General features: G+C 35.6%; 2 protein-coding genes and 1 non-coding gene across 3 annotated transcripts; 1 reads left to right on the top strand and 2 right to left on the bottom strand.

Moving 5' to 3' along the window:
* Positions 1 to 348: 348 nt before the first annotated feature.
* On the bottom strand, positions 349 to 16,420 carry LOC145217761 (ribosome quality control complex subunit NEMF-like). The gene is made up of 32 exons (XM_080085104.1): positions 16,246 to 16,420; positions 16,077 to 16,145; positions 15,898 to 16,000; positions 15,699 to 15,824; positions 15,404 to 15,505; positions 15,251 to 15,336; positions 15,009 to 15,076; positions 14,851 to 14,940; positions 14,715 to 14,788; positions 14,308 to 14,433; positions 13,858 to 14,046; positions 11,054 to 11,214; positions 10,402 to 10,603; positions 9,925 to 10,004; positions 9,031 to 9,143; positions 8,897 to 8,959; positions 8,242 to 8,412; positions 7,502 to 7,560; positions 7,281 to 7,380; positions 6,966 to 7,028; positions 6,319 to 6,590; positions 5,802 to 5,870; positions 5,286 to 5,435; positions 5,196 to 5,234; positions 5,063 to 5,140; positions 4,484 to 4,556; positions 4,345 to 4,410; positions 4,239 to 4,283; positions 3,596 to 3,767; positions 1,751 to 1,794; positions 1,548 to 1,627; positions 349 to 489 (listed from the first exon to the last, which is right to left on the bottom strand). Exons 1-32 carry the CDS (start codon positions 16,302 to 16,304, stop codon positions 403 to 405), a joined length of 3,279 nt encoding a protein of 1,092 aa, XP_079941230.1. The 5' UTR covers positions 16,305 to 16,420; the 3' UTR covers positions 349 to 402.
* Trnas-gga (transfer RNA serine (anticodon GGA)) lies at positions 11,418 to 11,491 on the bottom strand. Its single transcript has one exon. It is a non-coding gene; the product is annotated as a tRNA-Ser (tRNA).
* A 115-nt stretch (positions 16,421 to 16,535) lies between the features above and the next one.
* LOC145217763 (xylulose kinase-like) lies at positions 16,536 to 20,922 on the top strand. Its single transcript, XM_080085105.1, has 14 exons — positions 16,536 to 16,743; positions 16,836 to 16,926; positions 16,984 to 17,126; positions 17,442 to 17,590; positions 17,805 to 17,937; positions 18,010 to 18,110; positions 18,266 to 18,356; positions 18,421 to 18,528; positions 18,792 to 18,922; positions 19,288 to 19,403; positions 19,468 to 19,541; positions 19,834 to 19,989; positions 20,059 to 20,146; positions 20,608 to 20,922. The coding sequence occupies exons 1-14, from the start codon at positions 16,705 to 16,707 to the stop codon at positions 20,742 to 20,744; spliced, it is 1,557 nt and encodes a 518-aa protein (XP_079941231.1). The 5' UTR covers positions 16,536 to 16,704; the 3' UTR covers positions 20,745 to 20,922.
* The last annotated feature ends 107 nt before the right edge of the window (positions 20,923 to 21,029 follow it).

Here is a 21,029-nt window from a genome sequence, read left to right as displayed (position 1 = left end):
TAATTTTTATGGGCTTTCTTATCCTGGTCAAATCCCAAACCAGCCTGAAGACTGGCAAGGCAGCAAAACGATCTTGGTGGTTGTTCATTTATTTTTATTCTTTTTTTCAGCGACAATTTTGTTTGTGTTTTTTTTCTGTAGATGATTTTGAACGACACTGTGCTTCTGGCTTTGCTGACGCTTGAGCTTTTCGCCTGTTTTCAAATGATATCCGTACGCGGTCTATGTATTTTCACTTTTGGCTTGTTTTAAAACCTAATAATATTAACTAAAAAATAAAATTTTAACTAAACAAACAAATGTGCTACTAATGGCTTTTCTGGAACAAATAAAACTCAAAACAAAACGTGAACTATCCCTCACATTGCACGTGTATTTCGTTTTTGGTCGATTCTACAGACGTTATCTTTTTCCTTTGTGTTTTTGCTTTTGTAAGTTTGGGGCAGAAACCTTTACTTTTCCAGGCATTCCTCTCGACAGATCGTGGTCCTGTAAAAAATGAGTAAGTATTACATCATTTGCTTACAACGCAAGGGACTGAAATTTAACCACACAGCAAAAAAAACATTACTTGATCAAAATCCAAACTGCCATTCTTTCTCAGACGCTTCGGACAATGGTGTTTTACCACCAGTGTCAAAAATTACTCAAAAAGAGGGACGTACCATAGGCGCAAGTGTATTTTTAATTGACAAGTTAGGGCAGAGCTGTTGGTCACTACCCTGTAGCACACGCTGATAGCCATTTTCACTTGTGTTCACAAAATGCAAGCCTTTGTTTATAAGCAAACAGCCTTGCGAGTTTGTGTCAAGCGAAAGGCAAAATTAGTAACTTAATGTGTTAAATCATTTGTTTTATCCACCTGATTTAATAGCGGAAAGTATAGCCAGGGCAGCTGGCAGCAAAATGTTTTTAAATGGTAAAATTAAAGAATATGATGGGCGCTTTTTAATAGCTCAGCTACGTGTCAAATTTGTGTTGCCTAGATCAGTGCTCTTCAACCGGTGTGCACGGTGCACCACAGGGAGCACCAAAATATGCATGGGGTGCACCAGTACGAAAAGGTATACAATGGTGCATCACAAACTTTTAATGAATCATTAATATTTGACTTTCAAGATATTAGAAAAAAGATGTAGGTTTCAACTTATGTAAACCCAGGTAAACTTTTTCAATGGTTTATCCCCGTGTCTAGTTTGATAGTGGCGGTGTAACATTCGGGTGATGTTAGGATATCGAGTGTTGATTTTTTCGACGATGTTTCATGGAAAATTCGCGAACATATGCTTGGAGTTAATTGACAAGATGATATGCATGACGATTTTTATCTCAGTTTACCTTTCAAGTAAACAGGGTGCATGAGTTCGTCACAACAACTTTAAGGGTTCACCAAACCAAAAAAGGTTGAAGAGCACTGGCCTAGATAACAAATTGGAGAAACGCCCATTACCCGAACTCTTTTTTCTTATAATGTGCATAATTTCTGTACATACGAACGCTGTATATTCATCTAGGCGACAAAAAAGAAAGTCTAACTGACTAAATACCTTTACGCTTCGCAAATGATCTTTTTCTTGTTGATTTGTTTCGCGAGTAGACATGAACATGCTAATGGCGGTTTTCGCAGCTGAAATTAAAATAGACCAACAAATTTAAATGCGTACTTCTCCAATCAAAACTTCTCACATTTATAAAATATGAAACTGAAATTATGTTATATCCTTGTCAATTATTATTAAACAATCCACACCTTTGCCCTTCTTGCCGTTTCCAGGCGTCAGCTTTACTTTAAACCTGAAAATAAGAAAATGTAGGATTGTAAATATCAGTTGTAAATAGGTTTGCATGCTACTTTCTAAACCTAAAGTAATGCTAAATAAAACTGAAGTAACTTGACCATTAAACTAACCAAACGACAAACAAACGAAATTATGCCGCAATTTCAATAACTTTAGATTCTAATTCGGTCTTTGTTCGAAAAAATGCGTAAGTATATATCTTGGCAAAGGTGCTGTGAAACCAACAGATCAAACAAAGAAACTAAATTTAAAAAGCATAAAACGTACAAAGAGGAAATTATCAATTCATGGTATCGCAGATGATGCCATAAGTTAATATAAATTTATTACTTTATCAGTGAAATCAGTCCTGAAGTGTATATGCAGACCAGCGATCACGACACGCTCATATAAATCACAGTACGCCAAGCCTATTGAAGGTGTTATACCGAATCTGCAGGCCACCAAGCATTCCCAAATGTGACAAACCACAGGCTAGAAAAATTATAATGACGTTTTTTTCTTGCACAAAAATCATTCTGCAAAATTGTCTTCAGCAATTCGGTACGAAATTTAGCAGTTTTGCAAAAACCAAACGTGATAATAAAAGCACAGCAATCTATCATTATTATGACAACCCCTTCAACTTGCAAACCATGGTAATTTGTTGAAAGGTCATTGATGTATTTTCGGCAACAAACAAACATACTGATAAAGATTTGGTTGACATTTGGCCCATAAATTCGTGTTCTATCATTGCCTGGTACCACATGTTACCGGATCCATGCACAGACTGCCTTTGTTTAACCTTAAAAACGATTCCTCGAATTACTTATCAAGATAGACCATTTTGACTAACATACAAATTTGCGCCAGTTTTTCTTGTTCAAGGGCCGCAAAATGCAATAACTGTGCAATGAAGTACTATCCGTTTAAGCGGTTTTTATAAGCTTTTTATTACCATTAACCATTAGAAAAGCCAGAAGAATTTCCTTTGCCCGTTTTCAAATATTAAACATGACCACTTATGACGTCACCGAAGGGTGACGTCACGAAACTACACAATGATAGTTTGATTGCGCACTGAAATTGATAAATTAAGGGGTTACCATAGTTTTAGATCACAGCCTTAAATCTATTGTCGTATTTCATTCTAGTTAAACCCTTGTCAGGTAAAGAAGGTGACATTTATAGCCAAGTTTTTCATGTTTACCAACTGTACATAAACAAACGTGTTGAGCCGCCATAACTGTTACTGAGAAAAAGCCAAGGCGACCCAATTCGTCAAAGGTAATGTTTAGGAACGATTTGCAGCCAATGCCCAGGGAAAATTTTCGTTAAACACCTAAATGTTAACATTGAGGACATAACCCCTCAATATATGTGGGCATTAAAATAGCGTTCTTCTTGAAAAAAAGTCTTTAAAACTAAAGCTGGAAGCATGATTGCGTAACGCACAACGCGTTATATTGCTCTTCTGAAAGCCCAAGTTTTGCAGTAACGGGTACAGTTTCAATTTGAGACACAAGAAGGAATGAAAATGATGTAACCTTGGTAAAAATTGCATAGAAATGATGATTTTCAACACAATTTATCCCAAAAATGTTGGTCAAAACTTACGCCTCTCAGCTGTAGGTACCAAAAGGTGCAAATTTGCGAAAAATTTGAACCACTTTTCTTGATCGAAAGAGATGAACTAAATTAAGGCATACAATACAAAGAAAAAAAGAAAGAAAACAATACGTGCCCCTTTCATGGAATTGTACCACATATTTACTAACGTTGGGAGAGTCAAGGTCAACAATAATGCAACTTACTTATAATTTTGCATAGAGTTGTATGGCGCGCAAACAGGTATAGCAAACAACAGGACATCATCAGGCATAGGGCATCCGGTCAAGCTGTCCAGTATGTCCACCACCGGATATAGAGGTAGATGTTCCTCCTTCAGGACGGCTTCCTTCTCCTCATCCGATTCGACACCGTCGTCTGACAAATACAAATAGTTCAGGAAAAAATCAACATGTTGTGATGAGTTCAAAAACGAGTATTTATGTACTTAATGTATCCAAGTATATGAAAAACATTAAGTCATTCCTCCATTCGAATTTAAAATGTATATATTTTTATATTGTATTGGGAGATACTAGTTTCAAGTACAAGTATTGAACACTTTATGCACAATCTGAACTGTTTTAGTATTCTAAAGCTAGAAAAAAACGTTACAGTCCACATAGATAATATGTTTTTGCAAAGAATCATTAGGAAATAGGTTACAGGAAAACAATAATATCTGACAAAAAAAAAGTACATTCCTTGTAGCTTCGTCGCTTCGCACTGGGATGTACGAGAACTCCATTAACCAGTATTACTTAGGGCAAATGAAAGACTAATGATATGATTAGCTAAACAATGTATTATATATTGTTATGTTTCGTATGTTGGCCTACGTTAAAATACCTTTGTCTTGTACAGGTTGCGTTAAAAGGTTGATCGTTGTGTTTTCTAAAAGAAAATGTATGTTACTGTTAGTTCAAAGTCATTTAGCTTTTAACAGACAATCTACCTGTTGCTTTCTCAACGGGTTTTTCAATAAATTGCGATTTTGGTTGTGAGGTGGTCTTTGGACCAGCTGCAAATGTAATAAATTTTGTCACTTTTAGATCTTTTTCAAAACATAAAAAAATAAATAGAATCATTCTTACAGTGTTGTTTTGGCTTTGTCTGTTCATGTTTGTTTTTATTTTTCTTGCTTTTGCTTCTTGGGGCACTGGCTGACTGTTAACAAAATTAAACGGCATTAAATTTAAAAAAAATGTTTAAAAGGTGAACTTTGAGAGCAAGTGCTAAAATATGTAGTAACTGGTTAGACTTCTTATTACGAAACCATTAAGAGCAAATACAGCATAAGCTAAGGCTTTTAGAAAAAAAAGTGTGAATAAAGTCATTTGGTAGCAGAGGTGATTTTGTACAGCTTTTATGATTAATCAGAATATACAATGAAATGGAATATGTCACTAACATACAAAAGGCATAACTTTGTGATTTGGTGTGCAATAAGCAAAAATTTGTGATTTACTGAATGCTGACTGACCAGAATTACTTGTATAAGGCTAGAAATGGCAAATAGCATTTTTCATGTAAAACACATTTTTCAGTCAAGCCCAATACACACACCAACACAGGACACATAGTGTATTTCATTTTACACCAATCAGATTTGTCCAAAATCAACATAGGAATACATAAATAACTTAAAATCTCAAAGTAATAGAGAATATTACCTGAAGTATTTCCATTTTCAGTTGTCTTTCCTCTTCATCTTGATCTTTGTATTTCTCTTTGATTTTCTTTAGTTTATTCTACACCAAATGGTTTATTATAATCAAATAAATTTTACACATCTCGGTATCTTACCTTTTTCCCTCGTTTTACTGGCTCTGGTTCATGAATTACCTAAAAAATAGTAGGTCCAATGACTGTTACCACTGGAATTTAGTATGTTACCTTGTCAACATGGCCTTTCCCTTCGTTGCTTTTATTTTGGACTTGGGTTTGTGGCTCAATTTTGTCTTCTTGATTTTGATTTTTCTTTTGCTTCCTTTGCTCACGCTTTTGTTTGGCAGATAACCTGGGTTTGCCAGACTCTTGTGGAACCTTAAATACACAATTTTTAAACACAGAATTATCAGTTATCTCTCAACAAACCATAGGCTTAGGATTTAGTAAACCCCACGTCAAAAGTCAAAAGGTTATAGATCAAATCAAACCATGCAATACAACTAAGTGCAGATAAATCCAACTAGTTGCATATTCCATTTAATTGTATAGAAATCATGAAACTGTAGCCCTTTACCTGTTATCTAGTTAACTGGATAGAAAGGCTAACGAATTTGTCTGTATTACACAGTGTTATCATAATCAGAAAAAAATGTCCAATAGTCTGAATCAAAATGATATGCCCTAAAAAATTGTTTTTAAGTAGTCGTTAGTCGCAAGAAAAAATATATGACATAGTATTACCTTTTCTGACTGAACTGGCACAGGTGTGTCATCACCAAGGTACACAAACTTGGAATCAGCTTCTTCCAACTGGAATAAAACAAGAAAACTTTTTAGCATAAATCCGTCCTAAACTTAATATCCAATCACAGAGTCTAAATTCTAAACAGAACTGTCAGAAAGAATACATGAGGGGTTCTTAACAGATGTCTGTAAACACCATTTGAATGATATGACCATAGGCCCTGAATTTTACAAAAATGCAAAGGTTATGATGTCAATAAAGCAAGGAACGACAAAAATCACTTACACCATTTGTTTTTGCTTTATTTGCAATAATCATCATTGATTTACTTCTCAAGATTTTACAATGTTTCGTTTAAAACAACACCTAGTAACCAAATAATCCACAGTAGTCGCTACCATGCTTGAAAAACCAAAGATGGCCACACCATCCCTCCACTGGCTACTCAGCGCCTATGGTTGTAACCACTGAATATAATTTCTGTTGATTAAAATTATGGTGCAGGAGCCTTACCTGTTCTTTGTATTCGTTCAACTGATATTTGTCAGTATTGCTGTATTCCATCTTAACCACAGTATCAGGATATTCAAACTGAACATTAGCTTCTGGCTGTATGTCATCTTCTTGCTTGTCATTACTTATATCAGGGGAATTAAATTTGTTTTCCTTTATTTCATTAACACCATGTCTTGTGGATTCATTAACGGAAGACACATCATCAGTATTTTCAGTACCATTTTCTTTATTGTTTGTAGCTGGATTCACTTTTTCTATTTCTGAAACCTCTATTTAATTAAAACACATATGATTAGGTTTTTTTCGGAAGTGGACATTCAGAAGTTGTTGTTGAAATAAGGGCAAATGATGCAGCCATCAATAGCAAAAATACTGTTGCAACCCTGACCTCGAGTTATATTTCTATGATAAAACTTTAATACAAGCCATGTCCAATTCTAATTTAGGCTTTTTGAACCCTTAGTCCACTTTGCGAAATTTGGTTAATTTTGTGTAAGTTCTAAACATTAAATGGGGTGAAGCTTGGCACTTTCAGTCCAACAGTTTATCATGTTTTTACCAGTGTTACAGGGAATGAACTGTTTATTATATGCCTGAAACACAGATTATAGCCTGAACAAAATATGAACAACATAGAGACAAACCTTTGGCATTCAAAGATGCAGTTTCACTTTTTTCCTCTTCTTCCCTGATTTCTTCTTCCAAGTCTAAACGCAAATTTACTTTCAATAAAGTGAAATATCACAAATAACTAATAAACCTGCAAGAGTACCAATTTTTTTTTGCTGAAAAATTCAATATTAACTCACAAATTGTAAAAATAAATGTGCCCCATCTGCAATTAATATGTGATTTTGTGATAATATTGCTTGATTGAGAACTGTACATCAAAGAATATTTTACACTTAAGTACTCCTGCTCTGACATAATTTTCCCCTATTACTTATTATCAAACCAACCTAATTCCACATCAATTTCATCAGCCAGTGTCGACAAATCATCCTCCACAGCTCGAACTTTTCTTTCTCCCTTGTGTCTCCAAATGCTTGTTTCATCAACCTAAAGGGTTACCCATGATAAGGTAAAATACATATATAGTGGTACTTTGAACCATAAAATTAATGCAGCATTAAATGACAGTTTGTTGTCCAGCAGAAACTGTCAAATGTATTGCAATTACCTTAAACAAGAACCCAAAACCATATACAAGATAAGATGGTGGCAGGTAGTTCTTCTTTCCTGTAAAAAGAAATATATTTTATTTACATTTGGGTATAACAGAAAAATTCTAGGTCAGGGGTGGCCAGACCTGCTTCATGCCCGAGCCGCATATCACAAAACTTAGTTTTAAAAGAGCCGCAAGAAAAAAAATCAAAAACGAATTTATTCACTCACAATGAAGTCTACGCTATCAAATAATGATTGTTGTTGTGTGGTGATACTGTGTGTCTCCACCTGGGCTGCAAGGTGTTTGAAATTAGGCTGATATGATGGGAAAGTTTCGTAATGATGTTTCAAGTTACTAGTTTTTGTTATGATTGAGCGAAGCTTGACAAATAAGACACACAGGTTTACCTCCTAAACACACAGGTTTACCTCCTAAACACACAGGTTTACCTTTGGCAGTTATTTCTCAACAACGTTTTTTTGGCTAAACTTTGCATTTATTGCATGTGCAGCATTAAAGAGCCGCAATCAAAGGCTCCAAGAGCTGCAGTTTGGTCACCCCTGTTCTAGGTATTCAATTAGTTGTTTAAATAAAGTTTGCTGCAAAGCATATATATTTTTATTTTCACCATTAAACTTATGAACAGATCCGTATATAGTGTTCCATCATATATAAATGTCAAAAATTGTTGCCATTTTGATATTGGTTACACTGATTTAGTAAAAGTTTAGTTATATTATGGAAAGTCTTACCTCTGATTAGGAAACTGCCTGTGGTGAGATATTCACCACTGGGGGCAGTCTTGGTCACTTGGTCGTGACTTACCCACCAAGCACTAGTTACTACTTTTGCATCCCAGGCTGCACTGTGACAGATAGCCATAGTACCTGCTTCATTTAGGGTTTTTGGTGGAATAGGTGCGCCTGCCAAAAATGTAGTGTTAAAAAATGATGTATAAAGCAAATTAAGGTGGCAAAAATGAACATTGTATTGTGCTTATATAATGACCTACAGCTAAAGGTAAACTCAACAAAGTAATTTTAACATTTTCATTTAAATTATGTCAAATTACCATTATTAAGTCAAATTATTATGGACAGGTAAATACCGTAAACAAAGTTTTTTGCATAACTGGTAAAAGTATTTGCAGCATATGTTACAACTCACTGATACCTTACCTAATGCAGTTCATAAAAAACTGTTCAATATTAATAATGGTCTGAAAATAATTTCCTTAATTTTGGTAAACAAATAAATGGATTGGAAATCACACAGTTAAACACTCACTTTGGTTTAAAGCAAATAGTCAAAACTTTACTTAATTCTGTTTGTAAAGTATTGTAGTACAAAAATACTATAGAGCCCTTTTCTTACAAAATTGTCCACGTTTTTGTAATCATTTCCTACCTGAAGGGTTTTTAATTATGGAACTTGTGGCACCATGAAGATCAGCGTGGACATAAACATCACCTGAAATTGTTCGTTGTATTTAATATTGTTTATGAGGTATATACATAATTCAGGGGTAGCATGGCACCAACCTGCATTCAAATACTTCTTTACAAGTATTTCATTCTGTTGTGCATCTCGTCCACCAATCACAAGATAGTTCTCCGAAGATACAAACCACAAAAACTTTTCAAACCAAAACACCCTAAAAGTAATAATGATGGGTCAAAACATATTGTCTCATTATACAATGTAATACATGTCATAACACATTGCAACAAAAAATATAAAATATTTCAAAAAACTGTTGTATTTCCATTTTAAATATCCTTTATTCTATTTACCGATTTACTATACCAGGGGTGTCCAACACCTGGCACGCATGCCAAAAGTGGCACGCAGAGCATTTGAAAATTGCACACAAGCTTTTGCACATTTGGATGAGATAAACATTAGGATTTGTTACGCAATTACATTTGTTTCTATTGGTTCTTCTTGGCCTTTATTCTAACTTCAGTCAAGGTTATCAGTCGTTTAATAAATGGGTTGAACACAACCCATTAATTAATTTCTTTATTTTTGGACAAAACTTAAACCCCGTTGCAAACTATTTTGTATCTTGAGTATCGTGAACAAGTTTACTCGCATTTGACGACATTTTATTCCAACTATTTTGATAGGTATAGGTCAAATATTCGGAGCCCGTACCGTTAAGACGTTAAAGACATAGTTTGAAAAAAGTACCGAACGTTGGCACGCGAGTATATTTTGAAACCAAATATGGCACGGCAGTTGGACACCCCTGTACTATACACATCGTTGACCTACACACAAGATTGTTTTCGCAAGCAAAAACAAATGGATCCCCACACACAGGTTTATGGAAATTAGTTACGCTAATGAAACAATATATCATGATATTTATATATTATGTCTGGGAGCAACAGCTTATTTAAGGTATATGTGTATGACTACTTTAAACATACTTGCGTGCTTTCTGTATATTTTGTACTGCAGCTGCCTCTTTCAAAGTTTGTTTTGTCTTCTTTTCCGCTGATTTGAAAGCCTAGAATAAATAAGGATTGTCAACCAGATTTCTATATTACTAAGAATTTAGACAAAAATTGCTCTGTTTAGTTTAGCAATATAATTGATAGCAGATTTGGTGGATCGCGACTAAAGGTGGAGCAGCTACACTGCATTATGAAGTATTACATGGCAGTTAAATAGAGAAGCGTTATATGGTGCATAGTGTTTTTGCAAGTGCAACATTATAAAATGTTATACCAAACAAACCATGGCACTCATCTAAAACCAGGACAAGTTTTATTATAATAGTCGCTTGCGGTAATTTGATCCATATTTAGTAGCGACAACAAAAATTATTTAACAAGACCCAAAATACCAATGCCAAAAAAGCTCAAGTGCTGTTTATGACAATAAAGTTGGCAGTTTGGTTGTACCTTTGTCGATGCATCAACAGTTCTCTGTTCCTTTTTCAATGCCTGTCGTTTCATGTTGTAGTAGCGCTGGGCATTTGAATAGGCTGACAACGAAAGATCAATTTCCACTTTGCGAGGCTTCGATTTCACCTTCACATCTTCCCTCTCACTATCAGAGCTGTCCAAGTAGTCAGAATCATCACTTGCGCTGTATGATCGTTCACTAAAAATGGATTTTTGTTCTTTTTAGTAAGCAGAAAAGGAATATAATCAGTGGTGGGATTAAGTCGGCTCGCACTGGTTCTATAGATCCGTCTCATGAAATTTTACAAAAAAACTGACAAAAAATTTGAATCCCACCACTGAACACATAAAATACTAAAAGTCCACGCTATACTGTCATTACGAATGTTCCAACAAGTAGACATTACTCTTATGTAGATGTCCTGAATGGGACATTGTCACATGGAATGAATTGTTTATAATTACCCAGTTGGGCGAAAGAAGGAAAGTCTATAGAATACGCCTGGCAACATTATTATATTATTTAATTGCATTGGGATTGTAAATATCATACATCACACTATTCAACTAAACAGAGTATCTGATTAACCAAGTTCATCTGTACTGTTTTGTTCCAATCATACTAGGTAACTATGAAATACCGACATACCTTAACAACATCACCATAGAGTTAGTTTCTAATTTCAAGCTTTTGATCAGTGAAGCAACAGGGTCACCTTTCATTTGAGCAGTATGTACAAGTGCTTTAATTTCAGACCAGTCAACCTGATTTGCAATTGCACTGCACACAATTCGAATAGCCTGATCTACCTGCAATATAATTTCAAAGCAATGTAATAATTGCTTAACAACACAAGTAATATGAAACACAAGCTCATACAGTTTAACATAAGTGCAAATTGTTGTAGATGTGGATAAATCACAGTACGCCAGGCCCATTGAAGGCGCTATACCGAATCAGCCGGTCACCAAGCATTCACCACCATATGGCAAGGCGTAGGCCAGAAAAATCTAGCCTGCGGTGGGATTCCAACCCACGACAGGAGTCTTTCCGGGACTCGCGCTCTACCAACTGAGCTACACAGGCTCAGTGGAGAATCCGCCGAAAGTCGAATCACAAGCACCGTTGCCTGCCTCGTATGCTGCACATGTCAGCTTCGTAGTTCATCTTAACAGATGTGGATAAAAAGATATTTTTATAAAAGTATAAAAAACTAATTTGCTTAAGCGCTTATCCAATTTACCACGTTTTTTATGAGATCAGCCTGAATATGTTCTTAACCAGGGGTGTGCAACATTTGTCATCGGTGGGCCATAAAACCAATTTCAGACATCAAGCAAGGGCCTTCCTTTTTTTCATGTACACAATAAATTTGAAAATTTTCCAAAGAATCAATACATTTATTTTTTAAAACAAACAGAGTATCGCTGCAACACTGGATTTCACAACCAAATAATTGTTAAAGGGAATTATTATGTCACATTCAATGAAGTCCTTGCAAACTGCTATATGGTCCATCTGTTGGAAAACGCTGGTTTAGCTTATTCTTGTTACGTATACTATAGCCACTTAGAAGATTTACTAAAAACTAGTAGAAAATTTTACTGAATTCCCAGAAGAATTGCATTTTTTCTCTAAATCAGTGTGTTGGTGAGGGCCAAACTAACTAGCTTGGCGGGCGGGATTGTGGCCTATGGGCCGCCTGTTGCACACCCCCACCCCCAAATTAATTGTTACAGTGTAAAGACTCCTGTTATGGGTTCAAATCCCAATGTAACATAGCTTTTTCTGCCCTAAGTCTTGCAATATGTGGGAATGCTTGGTGACCGACTGATTCAGTACAATGCCTTCAATGGGTCTGTAATTATAAACTAGAAGGGTGGCTTAGCACATTTTGTCATTGCCTATACACTATAACCTATTTTAAAACATTCATATATTTCCTCTGCTTATTTTATATTGGGTCCCACATTATCCAGCGTCTTTTATAACCTCAGTTGTTTCTGCAGGCAGAAACTCATGGGTCCCCACACATGCAAAGTTAAAAATAATGCATTTCAAGAGATAACCATGAGAAAGTCGGGTGTTGTAAGGTAAAACACAGTGATCAGCACTGGGCTTAAATAATAATACTATGAAACCACAATAATTCAATCAATAGTACTACAAAATTTGAGCCCAATCCGCCAATGTTTAAAGGTTTGACCACTAGAGGTGTTTTGAGCAACAACCATTAATGCTTCTGACTACATAGGGCTGTTAACAACCCCCTAACTGCCATGCCACAAAAACGTCCAACAAGCAACCCAATAATATACAAATACGTTTTACACTTTGGGGGCTAGTGGGGTGAATGTTGGGGCTACAGGGTTGAACACAACAATCAACACCTATAAATGGCCTCTTCTTCAAGCTATCCAAATTTCAGCCCATTCCGACACTGTTTAAAACCTCACCCATTTTAAGGGGTTAACAGGGTAAGTACTGGGGTTATCAACACAAACAAAGTGGGAAGCACATCTACATAACTATCTTTACCATATGTGTAAGTTTCACCGGAATCTATTAAACATTTGATGGCAAAACGAGTCGGACAAACTTTGTGGGGTAAAAAAACATTTTAGGGGGCTAGCGGGGTAAGTACTGGGGTTATCAACACAAACAAAGTGGGATGCACATCTACATAACTATATCTACCATCTGTGCAAATTTCACCCAAATCCATCATACATTTGATGGAAAAAAGAGTCGGACAAACTATGGGTGAAAAAAAAACATTTTAGGGGGCTAGCGGGATAAATAGTGGGGTTATCATCACAAACCAAGTGGGATGCACATCTACATAACTATATCTACCATCTGTGCAAATTTCACCCAAATCCATTAAACATTTGATGGAAAAACGAGTCGGACAAACTTTGGGTGAAAAAATCATTTTAGGGGGCTAGCGGGGTAAATAGTGGGGTTATCAACACAAACAAAGTGGGATGCACATCTACATAACTATACCTACCATCTGTGTAAGTTTCATCTAAATTCATTAAACATTTGATGGCAAAACGAGTCGGACAAACTTTGGGGTAAAAGGGGGCTAGCGGGGTAAATACTGGGGTTATCAACAAAAACAAAGTGGGATGCACATCTACATACCTATATCTACCATCTGTGTAAATTTCATCGAAATCCATCAAACATTTCATGGAAAAACGAGTCGGACAAACTTTGGGGAGAAAAAAAAAAGAAGAAAAACAAACAAACAATTTGAGTAAAATCAATATGTGTCCCCTTCAGGGAACCCATAATGAGTGTGCCATGATCACTGATCTGCAGAGACGCTTCAGGGTTATTGGGAGTTTTAAAAGGCAACGAAACATCACATGCAAAAAAACAGAATCATATTACAGTGATGTTCTAATCTTCAGTTTTCAAAGACAATAATTTTTCCTACATACCACGTCAAGATTTTCTTCAATCAATGCTGCTTTAACTTTATCCTCTTCTTGCTCTTTCTGGAGACCAGTAATTCTACTCTCATGATCCTTGCGAATGTTATCCAGTTTCTTTAGCGCTGATCTTTCATATTGCAATGCTTTTAGGTCTTGTTTTTGTGATTCCAATGAACCAAAAAACTCATCAACAGCCTAAAAAGATACAATACATATGTTAAATGGGTATAAAAAAGAACCAAAAAGCATCATAGCCAAAAGCAGTTTAAAAGCAGTATGTTCCAAAAACTTGCTTTGGTAAAAAAGAGTAGTATCTTACAACAGGAAAAAATACAAGAGCAAAAATTACAGCAAAATGTAATGAATCAAAAAATTGTTTAGTTTTTGAAAGTTCCAAGTGTTTAAATTGCTAAAAACAGAATGGTGTTTATGTGATGTAAAATTCTGTTTTCACACCTTGTTAAATGTTTCATACTCTTGATATGGCAAGTCTTGGTGTTGTTTGAACAAAAATGGTTGGAACTCAATGTTTGTGAGCAATTCTCCATCTGACTTCTTCTCTTTCTTTTTAATTATATATCCCTAAAACAAGATCAAATTAATGGCTGATTAATCAAGTTAACAACCTTAAAATGTATGATGTTGGTAATAGACTTATAACATTCATTCATTTAATCAGTAGAACAGATAAAATATATTGCTTATAATGTTCTAAGTGTTTGTGGTGGGAAAAGCATGAAAACGTGTCTGTCTCTGAAATGAACTTTTTTATCTTTCTCCAAAATTAACATCAATGATTTTAAGTCACTTCAAACATATGGTGCATTACCAAGAACAAAAAACCAGAAAGTTTGTCAACAAACCTGACATTTTTTTGACTTTGCATCCTGCATAAACTTCTCAGCTTCCTTTAATGAATCATGAAGCTTACAAACATCTAGAAAGGAATTGCACATTTACTTCGGTAGTTACACTACCACTATAAACTTAGTTTGTTACCATCAGGAATGATTAAGTCCAACCCAACTTTGGCATTAGCGGAGAACCCAGCTGTTAACAAACAATGGTCGAGACAAGGTGCTCCATATGCTGAAAATAATTTGCAAGATAAAGAAATCAGGTGTCTTTTAAAGTCTTTTAATAAAAGAAAAACTTACGCAAAACAGGATTCAAAACTCGTTTAACCACACTGTCTTTTCTTGCTGCAGCTAGAACTTCTTGTAATCTAAATAGAAGAAATGTGTATCATTACCGTCTGTTAACACTATGTAAAAATATATATATTTTGCTATTACCATGTAGGACATTACAAACGATAGGAAAAAGGCGGGACAATCTTCCAGCCAAAAAGTTTGCTTCTGTAAGGATAAAAAACTATAGTAATAAAATTGTACACTACCTGTCCAAGGTAATAAATTCCTCCACTGGTCTGGCTGTATGAACTGGATAAGGCTCATGCACTGCAAATTTTACATCTTCGTTTTCCTAAGAACAAATCAAAAATATATTTTTTCTGCATTGATTTTAGCAACACTTTCAGGTGCTTCTTTACCTGTGCATCACTGTCTTTAGAATCAGTCTTGACAGTTAAATCTTTTCTAAATCGTAGGAGATTAAGAATGGTGTAGTCACAATCAGTTAAAGCAACATTGCCCTGCAAAGCAAAATTAATGAATGCAATCAATCAGACTATCTCATACTGTACAGTTTTATAACAACATTTCTGCAAAAAAAATGTTCTTGTAATTCGCATATACAGAGAACAGATGGTTACCAAAAAGGTTACAGCGAGGTAATTAAAAAATGTGTTATTGAAAAGGTTTCTTTCAATCATAACACAAACGCACCCTATCATACAGCTCCACAATAACATGGTAAGCGGCTTCATTTGATCCAAATTGAAGATCAATTATTCTGTCAATTCCAAGTTGTGTGGCAGACACCAGTCGACGGCCACGAAGATGTTTTCTCAGCTGTATTTGGACAAAAATAAACAAAGTAAGCACAACATTCACAAACTGCAAGTTATGATAACTATATACTTGCCTTAAATGAGAAACCAGAAGGCATTGAATTTTTGGGCCAATCGAATTCCGATAAATGCATTCGAATTCCTGATTCAACCAGCAAAATAACTTTTTGGTCTGGTCTAAATATAGGAAAAAACGTAATATACTATTTCAAAAAATTTAGGCTTATTTATGGTCAATACTCAATATACTTACTTTGCCAATTTAAAAAGGTATGTTTTGTTGTTGATGTCATAAACATTCGCAAGTCTCATACCAATTGCTCTGGGAAAACAGCAAGTGATTTTTGTTAGCGTTTTGGTCCAGAAATGAGAAACATAAGATAAAAGTCGAACATAGTGTGCCACATGGATTTTGAAATTACCTGTCATTTATTTCCGCCAGAACTGCACAGATATCCAAAGTGCTGAATCGCGTCTTCATGTTTATGCTAATTCATAAGCTGGTGGAGAAATCAAGTGATCATTTAAGAAGAAAAACTACCTCCTGCATCCACCACTTCAGGAGTCAGGAACAGAAAACAAACACAAACACGAGTTTACGCATGAGTGACTTCCATGCTGAAAATAATATTTATTTTTGGCCGAAGAGACATTTTAGTAAAAACGTTTTAGTTCGTTAGTAAGGTAAACAAAATAATGTGAAGAGCGTGCAGTTTTAATGTGACCAAATAAGAAAGTGCCTACCATTTTACGTATTAATACAAGTAATTACGGAGTAGTTTTTGGGAGAGAATGGGGAAATTCCCTTTTCTGACAATATGCAACAAATGTTACAAGTTTGGAAAGTTTTGTTTTGATTATTTTCAGGGTATTGCAGACAAATGGCCACCTACCTCGGATTTGACTTTAGCACGCAACAGGTATCACAATATTCCACATTTGTTACTTCATTTTCTGTGTGGTAAATGTTTTTATTATATTTAAATTTTAGACTGAAGCTATGCTTTTTTAGGTAAAAATACTCGCCACAAATGAATCGTTGGAACCAATTAAGGAAGTAAATGTTCACTTTGATTCTGAACTTCCACAATACAAAACGAAAGGTACTCTTTTATCCAAATAAGACAGTGCAAAACGGGTTGACATGTTGTCTTTTACAGGTGGTGTGCACATCCAAGATGACAACTTAACAGTGACAGCTCCCACAGAAATGTGGGTTGAAGCATTAGATTTAGCTTTAAAAAAGTTAAAGGATGATGGCTTTGACTTTCAGTCAGTTGCTGCTATATCTGGAACAGGACAGGTAACTGTATTTTCTCACAGTTGACCACCCAGTCTGCAAAGTATGGCAGCTGCAGGCACATTTTTTTTAAATTAATGCACACCAATTTTTTGGGGTTACATGCGGAAAGTTAGCATCAAAGACATTTTTTGTTCTGCCTGGACCTCTATTGCTTGCTATATGCCTGCTAAAATTGGTCTTGCATGCCGAAGATCTCGTCAGGAACTGTCATGTTCTGCAGACTGGTTGACCACTATATTAATATGTTTTACAATATTTAAATGTCTGTACAGCAACAAAAGGGACAATTTATATGTGTTTTGTATTTTGTAACAGCAACATGGGAGTGTTTACTGGTTGAATGGTGCATCAGAAACACTGTGCAATCTAAACCCTGATAATAATATGCATGAGCAACTTGGCAATTGTTTCTCGGTGAAGAATTCACCTATCTGGATGGATTCCAGTACCAAGGAGGAATGCAGGTATATTGTTCATATTTGGCAAAAATGATCTGTAATGCCTATTTGAAAGTCAGCATCCTATGTTCTTTAACATGGCTGCTTCTTAAATCTGACTTGACCAGCAGGAATAGCTGATAACCTGGTACCACTTGGACTGAATTATTTCTAATATACTTTCCCACACAAGCTTGGATAAATATGGTTGTGCTACATCAATAACATACAATGTGTTTAGTTACTTAGAACAAAAAGTTGGTGGTGGTCAGAATCTTTCTTCCATAACTGGATCTCGAGCATATGAAAGATTCACTGGTAACCAGATTCGCAAAATCTTTACCAAACAAAGAGACCTCTATGACAAAACTGAGGTATACGGAATTTGATTTTTTTCTGTATGGTAGTTGCTGCAAATAATGGAGATGTATTTGTGTTGATTTTAGAGAATATCTTTGGTCAGCAGTTTTGCTGCATCCTTGCTTTTGGGCAAATATGCCAATATTGACTACAGTGATGGTTCAGGCATGAATTTACTCGACATTAAGTGAGCCTTGATTGAGTAATTTGTTTGCAACTTTTCCGTTTTGTTTCATTGCTGCATAACAAAGTTATGTAATAACACTCCTGTTCATATAAACCAGCTTAAAACATATACACTGCTGTGAATTTGTATTGTGCTCTTATAAACTATTTTTACAGAAAAAAGTTGTGGTCATTTCAATGCACTGCTGCTGTTGCTGATGGTCTTCACAAAAAGCTTGGAGAGCCAGTATCATCTTCGACTGTGTTGGTGTGGTTATACAACTAAAATTACAGTTGTTTTAAGAATTTTAAAAGGAAGTACATTATTTCAGGGCGAAGTTAGTGACTACTTTGTGAAAAGATATGGTTTTAATCCATCCTGCAAAGTAATTGCATTTACTGGTGATAACCCTGCCTCCTTAGCTGGATGTCGGTTGCAGGTAACCTATAGTCTTGTATTTATTAAGTATTGCATATGTTTTTAAAATCCTTTTCAAACAATATACTAAAACCAAATATGGATGGTTGATTCTTAGTGATAAAAACTGTACATGATGAAAAATGTTTTTTCATAGTTTATTTGTGTTCATGGTGTGTTTGCTCTATTTGGGCATTTATTTCTAACCAGCAGAGCCAAACATACTTAAATGTAGCATTGATGGTCTGTTAACAGATATGTGGGAGTCATAACAAATATTTTTAGCGAGGTGACATTGTGGTAAGCCTTGGAACTTCAGACACCTTAATGTTGTGGCTTGACGAACCAAAACCTGCTTTGGAAGGACATATTTTCGTGAATCCTGTGGATGACAATGCCTATATGGCTCTTTTATGGTAAGATGAATAATATATGCGACCACAACTGCTCTCAGATTTTTAAATCTTAAACTTTCTGAATTTGTTCAGGTAGTATAGGGGAAAATATGTCAAACAAATTTTGTTTCTAAACTTGTTCAGGTAATATTGGACAGTAACAACATGTTGCTGCAGTGCGTTCTCACTTACTCGTGCTTTCCATTGCGGCTATTTTAGACAATTTCTGGGTGCAATTGCTTCGCTATGACTTCCGTCATTCAGCGAAACTCAGCTTTAATCAGCCTAACATTCCTACTGAGATTAATTAAAACCATAAACCGATCACCTTTTTTTATGTCGGATAATAAATATGCCGTTTTACATAAGTAGTCTATTATTTTCAGTTTTAAAAACGGTTCATTAACACGCGAAAGATTTAGAGACAAATACGCTCAAGGATCGTGGGAAAAGTTTTCCGAAGCTTTGAATGCTACAAGTCCCAGAAATAACGGAAATATTGGTAAGAAAAATATGTTCGGATTCATGTCAGAACTAAGATGTGAGCAGTTTCGTTACCTTCTTAGGTATCTACTTCGATGTGCAAGAAATCACACCAGACGCCGTTGGGCATTTTCGGTTTAACGCAAAAGACGAAAAGGTAATTGTGTCAAAAACTTGTTTGAATACATAGATGACAGTTAAGCGATATATATATGTCCAATGTAAATTCATTGACTGATTCTGTTACTGCAAAATATTTTTTAGTTATATATTGTCATAAACAGTGATCGTTAATGACAATGCTGTCTGTTAATGTCTGATATTGTTCAATATAATAACTCTTAGTTCTGACAAAAACTCATTACGGCATGGGCAAGCTATCCATTTTTTCGGCAAATTCATTGCTTAGCATTAACACAATTGACCAATTTGTACTTTTATGTTAAAAGGTGGAGGCGTTTTCAGACGTAGAGGAAATACGAAGTTTGGTTGAAGGACAGTTTCTTGCCAAGCGATATCACGCGGAAAGATTAGGATACAAACTTGCTTCTAACTCTCGCGTATTGGCCACTGGAGGTGCCTCCAAAAACCCTGAAATATTACAGGTATGTTTAAATTTGTATGGTGTTAGACTGTTGTGATTCAGATTACTATGTTTCTAATTTCGGTTCTAGGTGTTATCTGACGTGTTTCAAGCTCCAGTTTACATTCTTGACACTTCTAATTCTGCGTGTTTGGGATGCGCGTACCGTGCAAAACATGGTTAGTTCTTAATTAAAATACTGCTAGTGAGCCTTAGGTATGATAGACAATACATCATATTTCACCATGCACTAATAATAATACAGGTCGATGAGGCGTCTGCACATAGATGTATTCTGTGTACACAAGCTGTCTGGCAGATTTGTTTTCGTTTAAGCTGCTTTTCAAGTCTGTTTCTAGTGTTTAGATGGATGCTTTAACATTTTTATGAAACCCGGGATTTTCATTACTTGTCGAATACTGTTTTGTGATTACAAGACCTTTCTGTTAACCATAGGAGTTACAGATTAGATCACAAAACGTTAAAAGGTTTGTTGGGGGCAACAAGGCCTTCTTAGGGTTTAGCCAATAATCTCTACCAGCATTTATCCACTTCATTATTTCCTATAGCTAAAGTTAATTAGTGTTTACCAGTAATTGTGACAAAGCAAGCCTTTTTAAAAAGGCGTTTAACATTTCAGGCTTGAAAGGCGGACAGTCGTTGCAATTCTCAAAGATCTTTGATCAAGCCCCGAACTACAAGTTAGCTGCGTCTCCCATTGACGTCACGTATGACGTTGAGCGCTACGGTCGACTGCAAGCTTCGATCTGCAAATGATTTTTGACCAACGAGTCCAATCCATTTCTGAACTACAGCAATTGTTGTAATTGTTTTCCGCACTGTCATGAGATCAATGTACTGTTGTTAAAAGGCTGCGGAGAGATTGAATTGTTAATTACATTCGTGCAATAATATGTAGCAATCATTCAAATATATTTCTGAAACCAAACTTCCTCTGGGTATTTTTGTTGAAAAAGTCACAATTCAAAACTGGCTTGCCGGCGGGAGCTAAATCAAATTTATTTAGCCAGCGCTCGCGCGCTCGGCAAAACGCGAGAGTGG

The sequence above is a fragment of the Phallusia mammillata genome, chromosome 3 (genome assembly GCF_965637545.1).
Source record: "Phallusia mammillata chromosome 3, kaPhaMamm4.hap1.1, whole genome shotgun sequence".
Lineage (NCBI taxonomy): Eukaryota > Metazoa > Chordata > Ascidiacea > Phlebobranchia > Ascidiidae > Phallusia > Phallusia mammillata.
This window is presented reverse-complemented; position numbering and strand designations above follow the sequence as displayed.